The sequence below is a fragment of the Haliotis rufescens genome, unplaced genomic scaffold (assembly GCF_023055435.1).
Source record: "Haliotis rufescens isolate VD_foot unplaced genomic scaffold, xgHalRufe1.0.p SCAF_27, whole genome shotgun sequence".
Classification (NCBI taxonomy): Eukaryota; Metazoa; Mollusca; class Gastropoda; order Lepetellida; family Haliotidae; genus Haliotis; species Haliotis rufescens.
Window position 1 is genome coordinate 3284952 of NW_025963968.1, and position 15818 is coordinate 3300769.

The following is a 15818-nucleotide window of genomic DNA, read 5'->3' on the forward strand; positions in this document are numbered from 1 at the left end:
CTAAGGGCAACTTAGAAATAACATTGTTGATAAGAGTAGCTTGTGATGATGTTGATTATATGAAGCCATTACTATTATGAGTGTACATTTGTCAAGTGGGTGAGTGAGTGAGTGAGTGAGTGAGTGAGTATGTTTTTATGGCGCTTTTGGCAATATTCCAGCAATATCACGGCGGGGGACACCAGGAATGGGCTTCACACATTGTACCCATGTTGGGAATAAAACCCGGGTCTTCGGCGTGATGAGCGAACGCTTTAACCACTAGGCTACCCGGCCGCGCCTAATAGAAAAGAGAGTAGCACTTAGGAAGAATGAGTTATGCTTTTGTACATGGCGTAGAGAGTTGCAACTACGGATTGTCAAAAATGATCATTCATCATTACATAACATAATTTAATTAACAATAGGTTCTAAAGATAGAAACAGCGGTTCAAATTGAGAAATTTTGCAGAAAAAGACAATTATAAAATGGCATTCATCTTCAACAACTCTTAAATTGCATTTGTTTAACAATTGTAGCTACTTATGTAATCCCTCGAACTTGAATCTGTTCACTAAGTTCCTTGAATCAGGGCTTCTATCTTTAAAAAGTCACACTGGTGCACGGAGCATCAGATATTGATATTAGAACGATTACTGATACTATCGGCAACAGAGCCGCCTGTTCTAAACGACCCTATGGTTGCGCCTCGAAGGTCACAACGATTGGAGACTATAAATATTTCTGTAGGAATTATATGCCATTCAGTAGGACTAATACTTGTACTATTGTATGTCTATTTGCATAGCACTTAATCGATGCGCAAGAAAGTTGACCCAGATATGCAATGTCTCCTTGACCTTTCTATATTCTGACATTGAATCAGATATGTACATTCCGGGTCAAAGTTATTCGTTACCACTCGCCCCTTTCCGTAACCTGTCCCGGAATAACACGAGTTCGTCACGAATGGGTCGAAGTCTCGCTAAGCAAGATGGCGGACGACTCGGATGTCGAGGTAAGATATAGGCTATATTGTGCAGTTAGGTTCTCGTGATTGTACATGTTTCTGAGCGACAGGGTGTTTGTGTGTATTTTCACTCGTCTTACAAGCTAAACATACATTATTTCAAGATGACATGCCTTGATTGTGCTGATTCGTTCGACAATCAGTTGTTGATAAGCGACGATCGGCGATCAACGAAACATCTTGTATCTACAGTCGTCGATAACAACACAATTGACAAATCTCGGCCCCCGGCAGTTAAGTTGTGTTTTGTATACGCCACCATTTACCACAAAAAGAGAGTTTCCATAAAAAACAGTGGAATATAAACGATTTTGTGTGTAGATCTAACCGAAAAAAGTAAGTTACCACTCGACCGACTAATTTTACTATTTTTAGTCGCGATGCACATGACTGATTACAGTTGGCCTGCTACATCATCATGCCATGTTTGCGATGTAATAATCACTTTATGTATATGAAATTTTAAAATTATTTTTTTCTAGAATAAACAAACATCAAATTGAAAAATGTCATCCCTATGTTGGTTCAAGGAGGTGCAGTTTGGGTCAGAAAGTGCAGTTTTCTTGTTTTTACATCTTCATGTATAATTAGTGAGTTCAACATGTTGTATTATCTCCAAAAGTACAATAGGACTGGGGAAAAAGTGTCTCACTTACATGCCCCTCTCCCTGCAAACATTGTTGAATTAATATATAAATACAGTAATTCTAATAATCACGATATGATATACAGTGTGATGTGATATGATATCCATACTCACCTATTGTCTGTGTTCACCAAACAGTAATTATTGAATTCTCATGTACTGCACATTTTACCCACGTGATTTGACTTAAAAATCCCTAACATGGGTTGGGTGGGCTATTAGTGCTGTTAATTATGTGGACTGTGTATCGTGTATGCATACTAATATGCTGTATGGACATGTAGGGCAAACCTCAATCTTTCACCATCTATTATTGGACAATCAGCATTCTCATTCTGTGGTTGAAGGCAGTATATTGATTTGTTAATTACTGACTGGATATTGACATTTATTAGCATACTTAAGAGCTGCAGATTAGCAGTGTATTTGCGTAAAATACCCGCACACACACCCCAAAAAAAAAAAAAAAAAAAAAAAAAAAAAAAATGATAAGAAAAAAAACCCATAAAAATATTCAAAACCCAATTACATGTACTTTCAGTTAACTTGCATACAGAAATGCATGCAATAAATGAAAAACTTAATTGTTTGAAAACAGCACACATAAATACCCAATGAAGCTTTTTCAGCATGTGTACAACAGAGCTAATTTCGGAAACACAATGAGCTAATTACTTTCCGAGTCAACCGAGAACCATTATATACATCTAAAACATGATTTCATTTTTTTAAAAATCTCAAAATGCTTACTCATTTGGGGAAAAAACCAACAGAGTGATAGATAGATGAGTGAAAAAATATTGATGACCCAATTCAAATAGAAACCTTTGAGTAAAAACTCAATTGCTCAAAAAGTTGTCTGGACCTCTGTCTAACAGCCATTAAATGGTACCTAACCCTAATGATCGTTAAAGGTGATTGATCGTTAAGGGGATCCAAGGGCGAAAGATAGAGTTTGGGGGTAACCTACCCTAACACTGGCGACATTTGATATGTGTTCAGCACCAATATGATATTACCTAATAAACTGCATCCAAGTGCATAATGATAAAAAATAATGAATAAAAAAATAATATATGTATATTAGTTCCCATTTATCATCATTTTAGCCACTTGATTTATGAGAAAAACAAAAATATATTAAAAATAAAAGTGCTTTCGTAAACTAGCGCTTGCTATTAAATGCGCTGCTGCAGGCTATATTTAGTAAACAAATATTCAAAACTCTTTAACATCGCTGGTCATATTCCATGACATTGCGCGTAGTGATGATGGATCACTGGGAGGAGCTTATGCACACTCAATGACCCCTGATGTCACTGGGCATTGTATCATCTGTGTGACTGGCAACAAAATACTACAAATTGCGTCACAGGGTATTGTCACGTGTTTGAAAAGTTTGTGGTACTGTATTCTAAAGGTAGGCCAAATTTAACAAGTGAAGTACAAACATGGCTGTATAGTAATGTGGTGAATAATCCTATCCTGGGTACTTTGGATTTTACTGACGTGGTATTTGAATCTGGGGACACCTCTAATATCAGACTTTAAGATTAGTTAAAGACAAAGACCCCTTTTTATGAACTTTTGTGCTAATTACACTGTTATTAATTTAATATTACAGTGGTGTATCGATATGTTATGAAATACCGTAACACATACAATGGTAGGTGTACTTTAGTCGAAACAAAGTGTTTTTATTACTTACAGTTACACTCTTCAAAAAAAGAAATGCATAGGTAGATTTTTAGTACATGTATTGTACCTAATAAAGTCAATATATTTGATATAATATCATAGATACAAATTTGAAATTTTGGAGCTTGATAGTCACATGTTGTCGTTGTACAAAGGTATTGACTGTTCATTGTCATGTCACATAAGTCCACAAGGTAGCGCTGAACTCTCGCGTGATCGCCCCGGGCAGCAATCATGGCTCTGCATCTCCTCGGCACTGACTGGATAAGTGTACGAATTCTGTCCTGCAGAATTCTGCTCCATTCTGCTTGTAATGCGTTGGCCAGTTGTGGGAATTTTCTGTGGCGTGTTCTGATGTTAACCTACTCGTCGATCGAGTTCATCCCAGAGGTGTTCGATTGGGTTGAGATCTGGAGATCTCTGTGGCCAGGGCAAAGCGTTGATGTTGGCATTATGGAGGTAGTCTACCGTGACACGAGCATTGTCCTGTTGAAACAGGTCCCTCTGGCGGTCAATGATTGGAAGAAGGTGAGGTTGAAGAATTTGATTCATGTAGCGATTTGCTGTCAAATTTCCCTGAACCACAACCAAGTCAGATCTCGTGGTGTTGGATATGGCCCCTCACAACATGACACTACCACCACCGAAATTGTCGAATTCATTTATGGGCAAAACGCTCATTTTCACGACGATAAACACGTGTGTATCGGTCCCAAAGGCAGCAAATGGTGCTGTGGTGGATGTTGAAGTGGCGTGCAACAGAAGACTGCGATTCCCCTCTTTGGATACGTCCTATGGTGATGTTCTTATCGACAGCTTGAGTCTCAGCATTTTCGAACTTGTAAAATGTTGACAATTTAAGGACAAATTATCGGCTTATGCTTGCCTTTTTATAGCCACTACCGCGAGTTACGAATGCCATAACTTGCACATGCATTTTGCTTTACTGTTTTCCTCCATGACATTTTTGAACAAGTGTGAAAACAATGCCGTTTAAGACATTGCAAATCGACAATGGCTGCGTTTTGACGCACCATTTGTCAAATATCAGGCCACCAACATTTTCCGATATCATATATCCAATTTATATTCCGGATTTTTTGTGAAGTCAGCGTCAATGAACTACATACTACCTGTGCGTTTCTTTTTTTGAAGAGCGTATTAAGGAATCTAGCCTTTATTGATATCATGACATCATGTTTGATGTGACCTCATACTGTTGCCAGCTGGTGACACCACACTTTACCCTTTTCACACCTTGAGTTCGTATTCTGAGAGTCCATTGATTTTGTTGGAGGACTTTTGTATGAATATGTTCACCATTTGATTGGACATTCTTCTCTATCCTAACCAATTATAAAAATAATCTATTGGGCATTTTAAATGACAATTATTCACTGTCCTGGAAAATGAAACGTTTACAATCCCTGCAGTCCAGCACGTCTCATTGCACTGCAGTCACAACTAACGCAGAGAAATGTCAAATATTTCAACGAAATGATTCTTGATTGTGTACTCATAATGATACATTTGTTACATTGCCAATAGCAGTGAGTACAGGGTTTTATAAGTATGTTCAGCTCGTGAAATGATGTTGACACTCATATTACATGAACAGTGTTGAAATAAAGCTGTCATGTTGTTTCTATGCGTTCACAAGAATAGGTCTTCAGCAACCCATGCTTGCCGTAAAAGGCGACTATGTTGTAAAAGGCGACTAACGGGATTGGGTGGTCAGACTCGCTGACTTGGTTGATGCATGTGATCGATCCCAATTGCGTGGATTGATGCTCATGATATTAATCACTGGATTGTCTGGTCCAGAGTCGATTATTTTCAGACCGCCGTCATATAACTGGAATATTCCTGAGAGCAGCGTTAAACAACAAACAAACAAATCAACCAAATCACTGGGGTAATGTGTCACATGCTGAATTGCTGGTGTTGAATATGACATATCAAATCCTGGAACTCATGAGCGCAAGTTTCCCACTAAATTGAGGATTGTAAGGTTACAGATTTTGTATGCAGGGTAGATTTGAGAAAAGGCAATATCTTGTAGAATTAGTGATTGGTCGAAAAGTTAACTCTGAAAAGGTGAGGCAACCTAGAGGGGGCTTTTAGGGGTGCTAAATGGAGATTTTGTGAGGTTGTGTGGCTGTGTGTTTTTATAGGTTTAGAACCAGCCAGTACATGATTTAAATACTTAATCCCTCACATTCTGTTTCCTTAATTGCAACATGTGTAAAAGTACCTTTTGACTTTGATAATCTTAACAGGGTGTTGCAAAACTTTCCAGCTGCAATTAAGGCTATTGTTAACAAATTCCATTAATGTCATGGTGCTAAACTTTCCAGATTTACGGTGTCTACACAGAAATATTGCAAATTGTCATTAATGTTGTTTCGTTCATGTTGCATTAAAGATTTGAATGTTAATTAAGAATTAGAAACATTTGGATCAATGGACCAATAAATGGTGGTATAAAGGCAAACCTTGGAAGATTAGATGTTATCAACTTGTGTTGATATATTTGATATAAAAAGACATGAGGGTGGGATTCTATTTATCATATAGAATTAATTTTACAACTTTTTAATATAATAAATAAATAACCAGTGTCTTGAGCGTGAAAGAGCAGCTAATTGGCTTGATGGCAGAGTGATTAGTGATGTCATTGGTATCCTCCCCAAACGCTGACACCTTGGGGGCACCTCACTGTTCCCTCTCCTATCTTAGTGGGCAGTCAGCCGTGGTAAGTTGGGAGACAGTAGGGTGATTAACTGTCGTCTGGTGCAGAATATCAGGTACCGTATTCGACGTAATAAGCGCCCAGGGAGCTCTCAAAATTAGAAATAGGGGGGTCTTATTAGAATTTTATTTTGGTGGACAAAACTGAGTTGAAAGATAAATTTCGTGGTTTATGCTGACAGCCTGAAATGTTTATATACGACAGATATATTTCTCCAGAATCTAATTGCCCATACTTAAGGGTGCATATAACACACTAGTGCGTATTATACACGAATAAATAAGTCTTGTGTACATTGATCAATCGGAAGGGGTGCTAATTGGGATTGTTCACTAGCCAATATGTTATTATCGCCGTGGGCGCTTATTAGAGCGGGGCGCTTATTACGTCGAATACGGTATGCATTTATTCATTTATGCATATACACATTACACATATACAAATATGATACACAATAAAATACATTGCAAGACACATTATGAAACATATTCATTTAAAATCAGTTATATGAATTTGGTTATTGATTTAATTAACATATTTAATGGTTAACATCTACGTTCATCTTCAAACATTGTACTGCCCACTATTGCGCCCCTCAATACAGCGCCAGCTCGGTTATAGCATGCTGTAATGCATAGCTCCCAAAATTTACTTACATATTTAATAATCTCAAGTTTTACACTGACAGATGTTTTTCCACCCATCTCAAAAACATTATCAGCTGATCAACGCGAGCACGATTATATACTCATGAAACTTGACCCAGTTCAGTTTGTGTGCTCTAATGTCCACGGACATGATAGAAGATGTATATTAATTGCCCGACATCTAAACCCTTCTTGGCACGGGCGTCGTGCAATGATATTTTTTCATACCTGTGACCAACACAACAGTACATGCTCTGTCTACCTAACGAGATCTACGATGTACGTTTTAATGTTTAAAGAAAAAGATTAGAATAGTAGTTGTTTTTTATTCATAGTGTAAAAAAAGATTTTTTGAGTGTTATGTTGTTATTCAATTTCAAGTTGTGAAAGGTCACACACACAGGATTACTATTGTGACCATTTGGTAACCCATTTGTGTGTATGGTCACTGTCTTGATGTGGGATGTGTTCGGGTGAATTTTTTTTTTATAAGCTGGAAACTTTGTTTCAGCACATTTCCACATCAGCACATCAGGATCTAAAGAAGGAAGAGATACATATAGTGTGAGATAGGATATATATATGAATATACCATCTAATGTAAGATTTACAATTTTTTATATTTTATATCGCCCACCTTGCTTGCGGAAGTTGGAAATGAGAAATGCATAAAATAATATTGATGGCCTTACTAAACGAGATCCTTTGATGTTTCTTTCAATAAAAATGTGGAGGTGTGAAGACAGGTTAGAAACTAACAGTTTTCGGCCACTAGTCCTTATAATGATAACATAAAGCAAAACCCTTAAAAAGGGCAAATTTCTACTAGTCCTTATGATACCTTTACCATTGGGCAGTTTGGCAAGGACTACAGGACTAGTGCCAATTTCTAACGCTGGAAGACGGTTGTTGATATATATGCCACCTGTTGGTGTGAATGATGATTCGCTGCTGAAGGCGATGGATGCCGAGTGAAGTTCACTAATCTTTAAGTGTACAGTAGTTGTAATGGTAGTATTACATGTATGTCATCCTGGTAATATGATTCACCTGAGCTGGGTGTAAGACTAAGAGGCGACAAAATGTGGTCAAATTCGGTGACTTGCTTAACTGTGTGTCATCACACACTGATGGTGTAGAGTTCCTCACAATGTTATATTTTAAATTAAATTAATTAAATTAAGAATTATAAAGCAGCAGTAGAAACTAACAGTTTTCTTCCACTAGTCCTTATAATGATAACATATAGCAAAACCCTTAAAAAGGGCCAATTTCTACTAGTCCTTATGATACCTTAACTATTGGGCAGTTTGGCAGGGACTATAGGACTAGTGCAAATTTCTAACGCTGTAAAGTGCTTTTTTCAATTAGCAACTGCTCAAATACGCTTAGACCATGATCTAGTCAAAGACTTTCTTGAAGAGAGAGGTTTTGAGTGTTTTTTTTGTCAGATTTTTTGACTGATAAAGACTGGGTATGTACAAGTTTTGACCTGACTAACTGACTGATAGTGTGTCATCGTGCCCCAACAGATGAGTGGTTGCACACTCCGGCGCAGTGATGACTTTGTATTGCACTGCTGTCACAGGCTAATTTGCATATCATTTGTCTGGACTTTTTCTTGTTTGTAACATGGTAAACGAATACGTTCTTCTGAGCATTGGCGGATACAGAGGGGGGTTGCGGGGGTGTGCACCCCCCTTTTTATTTCTGTATAAATTACCACTAAAGACAATAAAAAGATCTTAATTCCCCCCTTTTCAAAAAAGCTGTATCCGCCCATGCTGAGATCAGGACGGACTGACCTCATGCTAGTCAAACACTATATACAGTTATGCCCTATTCTTATTTCAGGTAAGATGACTCCATTTTGTGAACAATTTATTCTTGTAGCTCTCAACATGCTAGAGTGAACATGATAAGTTCTGTATTTGTATTACAGTATTCCCTCGTTATTGCGCCCTCAATATAGCGCTAACTCGGTTATAGCTCGCGGTAAAGCATGGCTCCCAAAATTTACGAACATTTTCAATAAACTCAAGTTTTCAAATGACACGATGTTTTCCCCAATCTCAGAGAACATTATCAGCTGATCACCGCAATCACGTAACACCGGAAATACCTGTCAACAAATCCGAACTGAAGTATGCAATTTAATCCTATATTTATAATATCTTTATCTGGACCAATGTTTGCAATATATTTTGATTATATTCAAAATTTCATTCAATAATTATAATAATGTTAACAATAATTTCGGCGAAATCGTATGCGAAGTGATCGGTAGATCGCACAACTCACCGTTATAATTAACAGCAACCACGGTCAGATTACCGCTATTGACGTCTTGAAACGAACTTTAGTTGCAAGAGAATGGATACACATATCATAAATGCCGTACCATGACTCGCTAAAAGTTATATTTGAGGCAGTTTGACTATTAAATGTCAACATAACATTTTCGCAATCGAAATACATGTAGCGCGTGAAGTCCCTATGGTGACTGGTCAAAATCGTTCCATACGTTAAAAATATCCTGCATACAATTTGTACCAAAGTGCTACGCTTATAGTTCTTATAATTTTAAGGATATATATGGTGGAAGCTGCAACTAAAATAACACGATTTTGGAATATATTATTCCTGATAAAATAATAATTTTAGTTACAATTTCTTCAGACCATTGCATCAAATTTCATTAAAGTGGTATCACTGGGTACGTTTTAACTGAATCACCGGTAGATTGGGAGGAAACGTGTGCACAGCTGATTGCTATTTCTGACTTAGTTTACGAGAAAATACACGCGGTAATCTTAATCTCTGCATATAAAATAATGCCTTTGAGAGCAGGAAATGCATTTTAAATGGTAAATCATCATGTTTAGTGATGTTTTATATCAAATTTCATACTTTTATTGACCAAGTTTGTTATACCTGTTTATTCAACTGAAGGGATACGATGTGTTGGGTTTTTTAAAGCGCATATAAATACTCGATAAATCTACATTACACTACATTACAATTTTTACACTATGAATAAAAAATAACTTCTATTCTAATCTTTTTTGAAACTCTGAAACGTGCAACGTAGATCGTGTTAGGTAGGTAGAGCATGTATACTGTTTTGTTGGTCATCTACCACCTGCGACTCGACCTTCGTTAAACCGCTGATCATCTACAGCGCTCATCAATTATTTGGACCCCGAAGGTAGCGTTGTAGTGAGGGATCACTGTACTTTGTCTTAGTTGGTTTTGATTATTTATGATAGAGGGAATTAATATATATCCTGAATTACGAATTAACATTAGCAAGCCCTGGCAAGCTAGATACATAGTATTTATTCCTAATACAAGATATTAAACATCCAAACACATCGTGATCGCCTCTTCAGCATGGTAGGGCACACTTCAAGTATATTTTACTTGCTTAAAGGATCTGCCGACTTCATTTGTTAAATGGAAAAAAAAACCCAGATATCTGAATTTGCCTTCCTTTCAATCTTGTTTTTTTTTTCCATTTAACAAAATGAAGTCGGCAGATCCGTAAAGCAAGTAAAATATATGCTTTCTAAACAAGGACCGGTTTAATAATTTTGCATTAATGTTCAAAAAAACAAAAAAACAATTCAGTCGGTTGTTTTATATAAAAGCCCAGTAGTATTCCCACTGGATTCATCAGCTCTGCCGACAGGTTTGCACTGCATTAAAGCAACAGCTGTGTTACTAGCTTTCCACTGACGTCAAACCATTCTTTTTAATAAAGTGGCCTTGCGTCATTCTTAAATTATATCATAGATTTGTATTCATCTGTGCATTCACACAGCGCATGTTCCTGGAATGTGTGCATTAATATGTTACGTCTCAAGGTCAGTTTGACACTTACAACAGTCAACAGTGTTCCCACTGAAACTAGTTTGTTTGACAGTGGTGTTAAGACCATATAGAAGAAAACATCAGTTGCCCACATACACTTCTTCAACTGTGTCAGTGATCACATTTTGTGGTATACTATCGGGCTTCGATCCCCGGGGAGGTCATACCAAAAGACGTTAAAAGATTGTACTTGTTGCTACCCTGTCTGGCACTCGGCATTAATGGGCTAAAACAAGGACTGGTCGGCTCGGCGTCAGTATACTGTGTCTGAGTGGGCTAGCACTATTAATCGGCATCATTCTGGACTAGTACAGGCAGCCACACACACACACGTGCATGCACGTCGCTATATAAGCATGACAAGTGCAATAATCTTGGACGCGACGTTAAACCCCATTTCACCTCACCCCACCTATTGGTCTGCCTCCAAGAGTAGTTGCCCTTTATTAAAGTAAAGCTACTCCAGTCTATGGGACGTCATGTTTGTTTATTCCTAGGCCCTGTTCCACAAAGCGATCTTAGCACTACCGCTCTCCCAAGTCTTTGTTTTAGTATGGAATTACGATTGTCTTAGCGCTAAGATTGCTTGTGGAACAACGCCCTGGCCTGTCATAATTTTATGAAATGCAGTTGTTCAAATGTCCCACACAGTGTCAAAATGAAATGAAGTAAAAGTTTTGCCAGATTCAAATATCTTAGATTCATGAAGACACCTGAAGCCACAAACACAGATATGGAAACTGACCCCGCTAGCGTCCTCGTGAAAATTGCTTTGCAGTTTATATGTGTTTGCCTACTGATTTAAAGGGCCTCAGCTATGCCCCTGTTAAATACTGATTTTCGGCATCTTAGACTATTATTTTGAAAATGAAACCAATTACCCAGTAATTTGTCCCGATACCCTATAGTCAATTTCCACTAGGTCGTCGATAGACAAGGATTACACCATGTTTGTACGAACTGAAAACAGTACCTACCTGACATTTCGTATTTGCATATTTATCCGTAAATGACCCCAACAGATACAGTTATATTGTTTGCTTTTATCCTGTCGACAATATATGGTGCGAAATGTCTTTTTCATTTAGGGGGCGGTCGGGTAGCCTAGTGGTTAAAGCGTTCGCTTATCATGCCGAAGACCCGGGTTCGATTCCCGACATGGGTACAATGTGTGAAGCCGATTTCTGGTGTCCCCCGCCGTGATATTGCTGGAATATTGCTAAAAGCGGCGTAAAACCAAACTCACTCACTCACTCTTTTTCATTTGGTGTTTTTATACTGCCGCCAGGAAGATTGCCTTGATTGAAATGCTGCTGTCAGATTTTAGAATCATAATATTTATAAGGACCCAAACAAGGCCAAGATTTTATATGTATTTTATCATCCACTGACCTAATTAAAGCCACAAAACCCTTTCCATATCCAATAGAAATCTCTGTCTAAAGTCTATTGTACAATTCCAACTATATCATGAGCATGTGTTCATAAATCACTATCAACTAGTGATGATACCAGGTGTTCGCGAAAAGATGAGCATATCCTGCTCCACCGGTGGCACCCGTCACAAACACATGTAAAATCAAACATTTAACTTTAAGATGCCAAAAATAGCAACTTCCCTGTTCGCGAAATACGTTAGATGTGCCCATAAAATGAAATGAATTAAATATGAATGAGTGGGTCCATGTGTGAAACGAAACAGGATTAAATATGAACTGTTACAGGATTCAAATATGAATCGATGGAATCGATTTGATTCAATAGACATGATAGATAAAGTAAGTGTGTACCGCGTATCGTATCGTATCGTATCGTCTCGTCTCGTCTCGTCTCGTCTGAGAATATTACCTATGCACCAATGTATTGGTGAATCGGGGCATCCCTAACGGTGACAGGTTATAATCATGATGACAGGAGTCAGCGTTCCCGTTTACTGGTAATTACCAGTTTTTTACCGGTAAAACTAGGCTTGGGCCGGTAATCATGTGGACTGGCAAATAAAGTACCTTATAAATCTTTGTTGTTGAACAAAACATCAGTGATATTCATATTGTACATTTTTTCAACAAAGTCAGCTTGTCCATTTGTAGCGACTTCGTCTTTTGTGACTGAAGTTTGTGTGAATGACGTAAAGATCTAACAAAGTTACTTCAGAGATGACATCTTTGCACTCAAAATGATGTTGAAAGGATTAAAACCAAATAATTTTCATACATTTTTTTATTTGTTGACTGGGCCAGTTGTGACTGACAAAAATTAGGGGGGACTGGTAATATTTAGCGTTGCCAGTCCACAAGGACAGCGGGAACAATGGCAGTGTCTTTTTCTTCCTATTTTTTAATAGCAGTGTCTTCCTAATTCACATTACAGACTCCAAGTGAGTGTTCCATGGACAACCCAAATGGAAGCAGCTATGAGTTGGCCTACCAAGATGACGGTCCGTCTTGCAGGAAGCGAATGAAACTGAAAGACGACAAGCTGTGTGGAGTTTGTGGGGACAAGGCGCTTGGCTACAACTTCAACGCCATCACCTGCGAGTCTTGTAAAGCATTTTTCAGGAGAAATGCTCTGAAAGACAAGGTAAGGTCACTGAAGCAGGAGTAGACTTGAATCAAACAGTGTTACAAGTCAGCTTGTACCAGACAAATAGGGAATGACGTGTTGTGTTGTGTTGTCCCAGCCTTAGGATTTATTTTTTTTTAAGACTCGTCCACAGGACATGTGGATACTTTATTTCACTTGTCCTGAGAGTTTGTAGCAAGTTCTTCTTAATCAAGACAAATATGTTTACTATGTTTACATTTTGTGTAAGTTTTATTCAGTTCCAATTTGTAGCACAATTGAAGCATTGAGAACCGGTTCAGAATTATTGCCCTCAAATGCTACTAGTCTGTGAACTACCATGACCAGATTTTTACTTGTCCTCAACACAATTTAGTTATCAGAGTGAGTGAGTTAATGCTTTATGTCACATTGGCAATATTTCAGCCATATCGTGATGATTTAGTTATCAGAGTGAGTTAATGCTTTATGTCACATCGGCAATATTTCAGCCATATCGTGACGATTTAGTTATCAGAGACTAGTGTGAATTTCAAAGGCTGTTCGCCCAGAATTCCTGTTCAGTGAGCTGTGGGCTAGTTGGATGTAACTCCTGGTGTCAACTGTGCCAAAAATGTCTGTTTTGTTCTAGTGACCTGATAGGTTATGGCCTGATTTTCATTTTGCAATTATCAGGTGCTAATTTCTGTCTATCGTAATTTGGATTCGACTTGTAAACTTTGCAGAAAAGATGAAAATATGGATGATTTTGAAAAATGCAACATTCCAGTAGTTTCCAAGCATTTGTGATACGTATTCGTTAGTATTTCATATCGTGGTAGATGGGTAATACCGCACATACCCCCCCACCCCACCCCCCGTGATATGGAATATTGCTAAAAGCGTCATAAAACCATACTCTCTCACTCTACATTTGCTTGTTGGTTTCTTCACAAGGATTAATGTCCACCACTTCCAGGATGTTTTGGGCAGTCGGGTAGCCTAGTGGTTAAAGCGTTCACTCGTCACGCCGAAGACCCGGGTTCGATTCCTGACATGGGTACAATGTGTGAAGCCCATTTCTGGTGTCCCCCGCCGTGATATTGCTGGAATATTGCTAAAAGCGGCGTAAAACCATACTCACTCACTCACTCAGGATATTTTCTTGGGTTTGCTTGGTTGTCTGTAGCTCTGTCATTACTCCATTATTTAAATATGTACAGGTCCCATAAGGCGATACTTTCTTATTTCTTGGTTTACGGATTTCAAACTCATTTCAAAATAGAAGAAAGAAAAAAAAAGCCACTCAGAATTTTTTTAATTGAATTTTGTCCAAAAAAGTTAGGTAGGTATAAAAAACTATTCTGGAGTAACAAAAGTAAAACAACTAAATTTTCAAGAACATTTTATTATATCCCTGGCACTCAGCTTGTGCACAAATAGCAATATAACAATATTCATGTCATGGGTGGAAATGCATGAAAGACGCTGCTTTTTGGGGATCATGGGCAACGATTAACTCTTTCAACACCAGCCAACCAGAAGATTACTGCTGTGACACTGAGTTCCCAGAGACTCTTGTGTGATAGATGAAGCCAACATTTATAAAGGAAATTATCTGCTTGTAAAACATCTTTGCTATTACATGTTTTGCTATATGTTAATTTTATATTTTTGTTTGTGCAGTGATCAACATATCCTTTCACCTATTATTAACATTGATGTCTACACAACAGATGTATATATATGTCACCTACGTTAGGCTTTTCCATTTATTTCCAGTTGTCATTTATTATTCAGAATCGTCTGTGAACGATCACATTTCTTCTCTGTATCAAGTTACTATTTTCTATCCCAGAATGCAATATATTTTTCTCCGGGCATGCGCAGTACTATGGATGTGACGTCATTTTGTTTTTCTATATTAACAAGAAGAGCCTCAATGTCGTTCAGCTTGTTTCCATTGTTCTCTCAGCTGTCATTACGGATCACGGTCATTCAAGGAAATCTACACAATCCTTTGCCATCCTGTTGTGTTATGCAGTACAACTGTTCGTTGCTATCGTAACAATGGCTCACAGACGACATTTAAAGCCAGATCGCAATCAACACGAAGGGTTAACCAGGATACAACTTCTGACCTGCATGAAAACAACAATGGCAACGATCGTGGCGAAGCGTCTAGACCAAGACACTGTTGAATTTAGGAACAACCTGTCAGCGTGCAAGGCCCGAGATGTCGTCACTAAGCAGTAAAACATGTCACAAGGGTTAGTGATTGGACCCTTCGGGACTCCACCATACACCATGTATAGAGTCAGTCCTCTAGGTGTCGCTGAAGGGAATATTCAATCAGCACCTCATGACAGCGAGTCAGTCTCTTCCTTACTTACCTGGTACTGCTCAGCCAACAGTTTCCAATTCCATACCCGCAGGGTATCCCTATTCTCGCAGGCCGGCACAGCCACCAGTTTCCAATGGCGCAGCCTCCAGTCTCCAATTCCATACCCGCAGGGTACACCTATCCTTCAACGCCGTAATAATCTGTCCCCTTTACACCCCTATACGCGCAGGGTATCCCCTTCTCGCAGGCCGGCACGGCCCTGGTCCGGCGCAGCCACCAGTTTCCAATTCCATACCCGCAGGGTACA

At 38.4% G+C, this 15818-nt stretch overlaps 1 protein-coding gene across 1 annotated transcript in view; it reads left to right on the forward strand.

Moving 5' to 3' along the window:
• The first annotated feature begins 930 nt into the window (after window positions 1-930).
• LOC124139390 (nuclear hormone receptor HR96-like) overlaps window positions 931-15818 on the forward strand; it is a 42272-nt gene continuing 27384 nt past the window's right edge. Inside the window, exons 1-2 of the mRNA XM_046506424.2 lie at window positions 931-998; window positions 12997-13206. Of these exons, the coding sequence (XP_046362380.1) occupies window positions 975-998; window positions 12997-13206 (234 nt within the window). The 5' untranslated portion in view covers window positions 931-974. The remainder of the gene's footprint in view (window positions 999-12996; window positions 13207-15818) is intronic.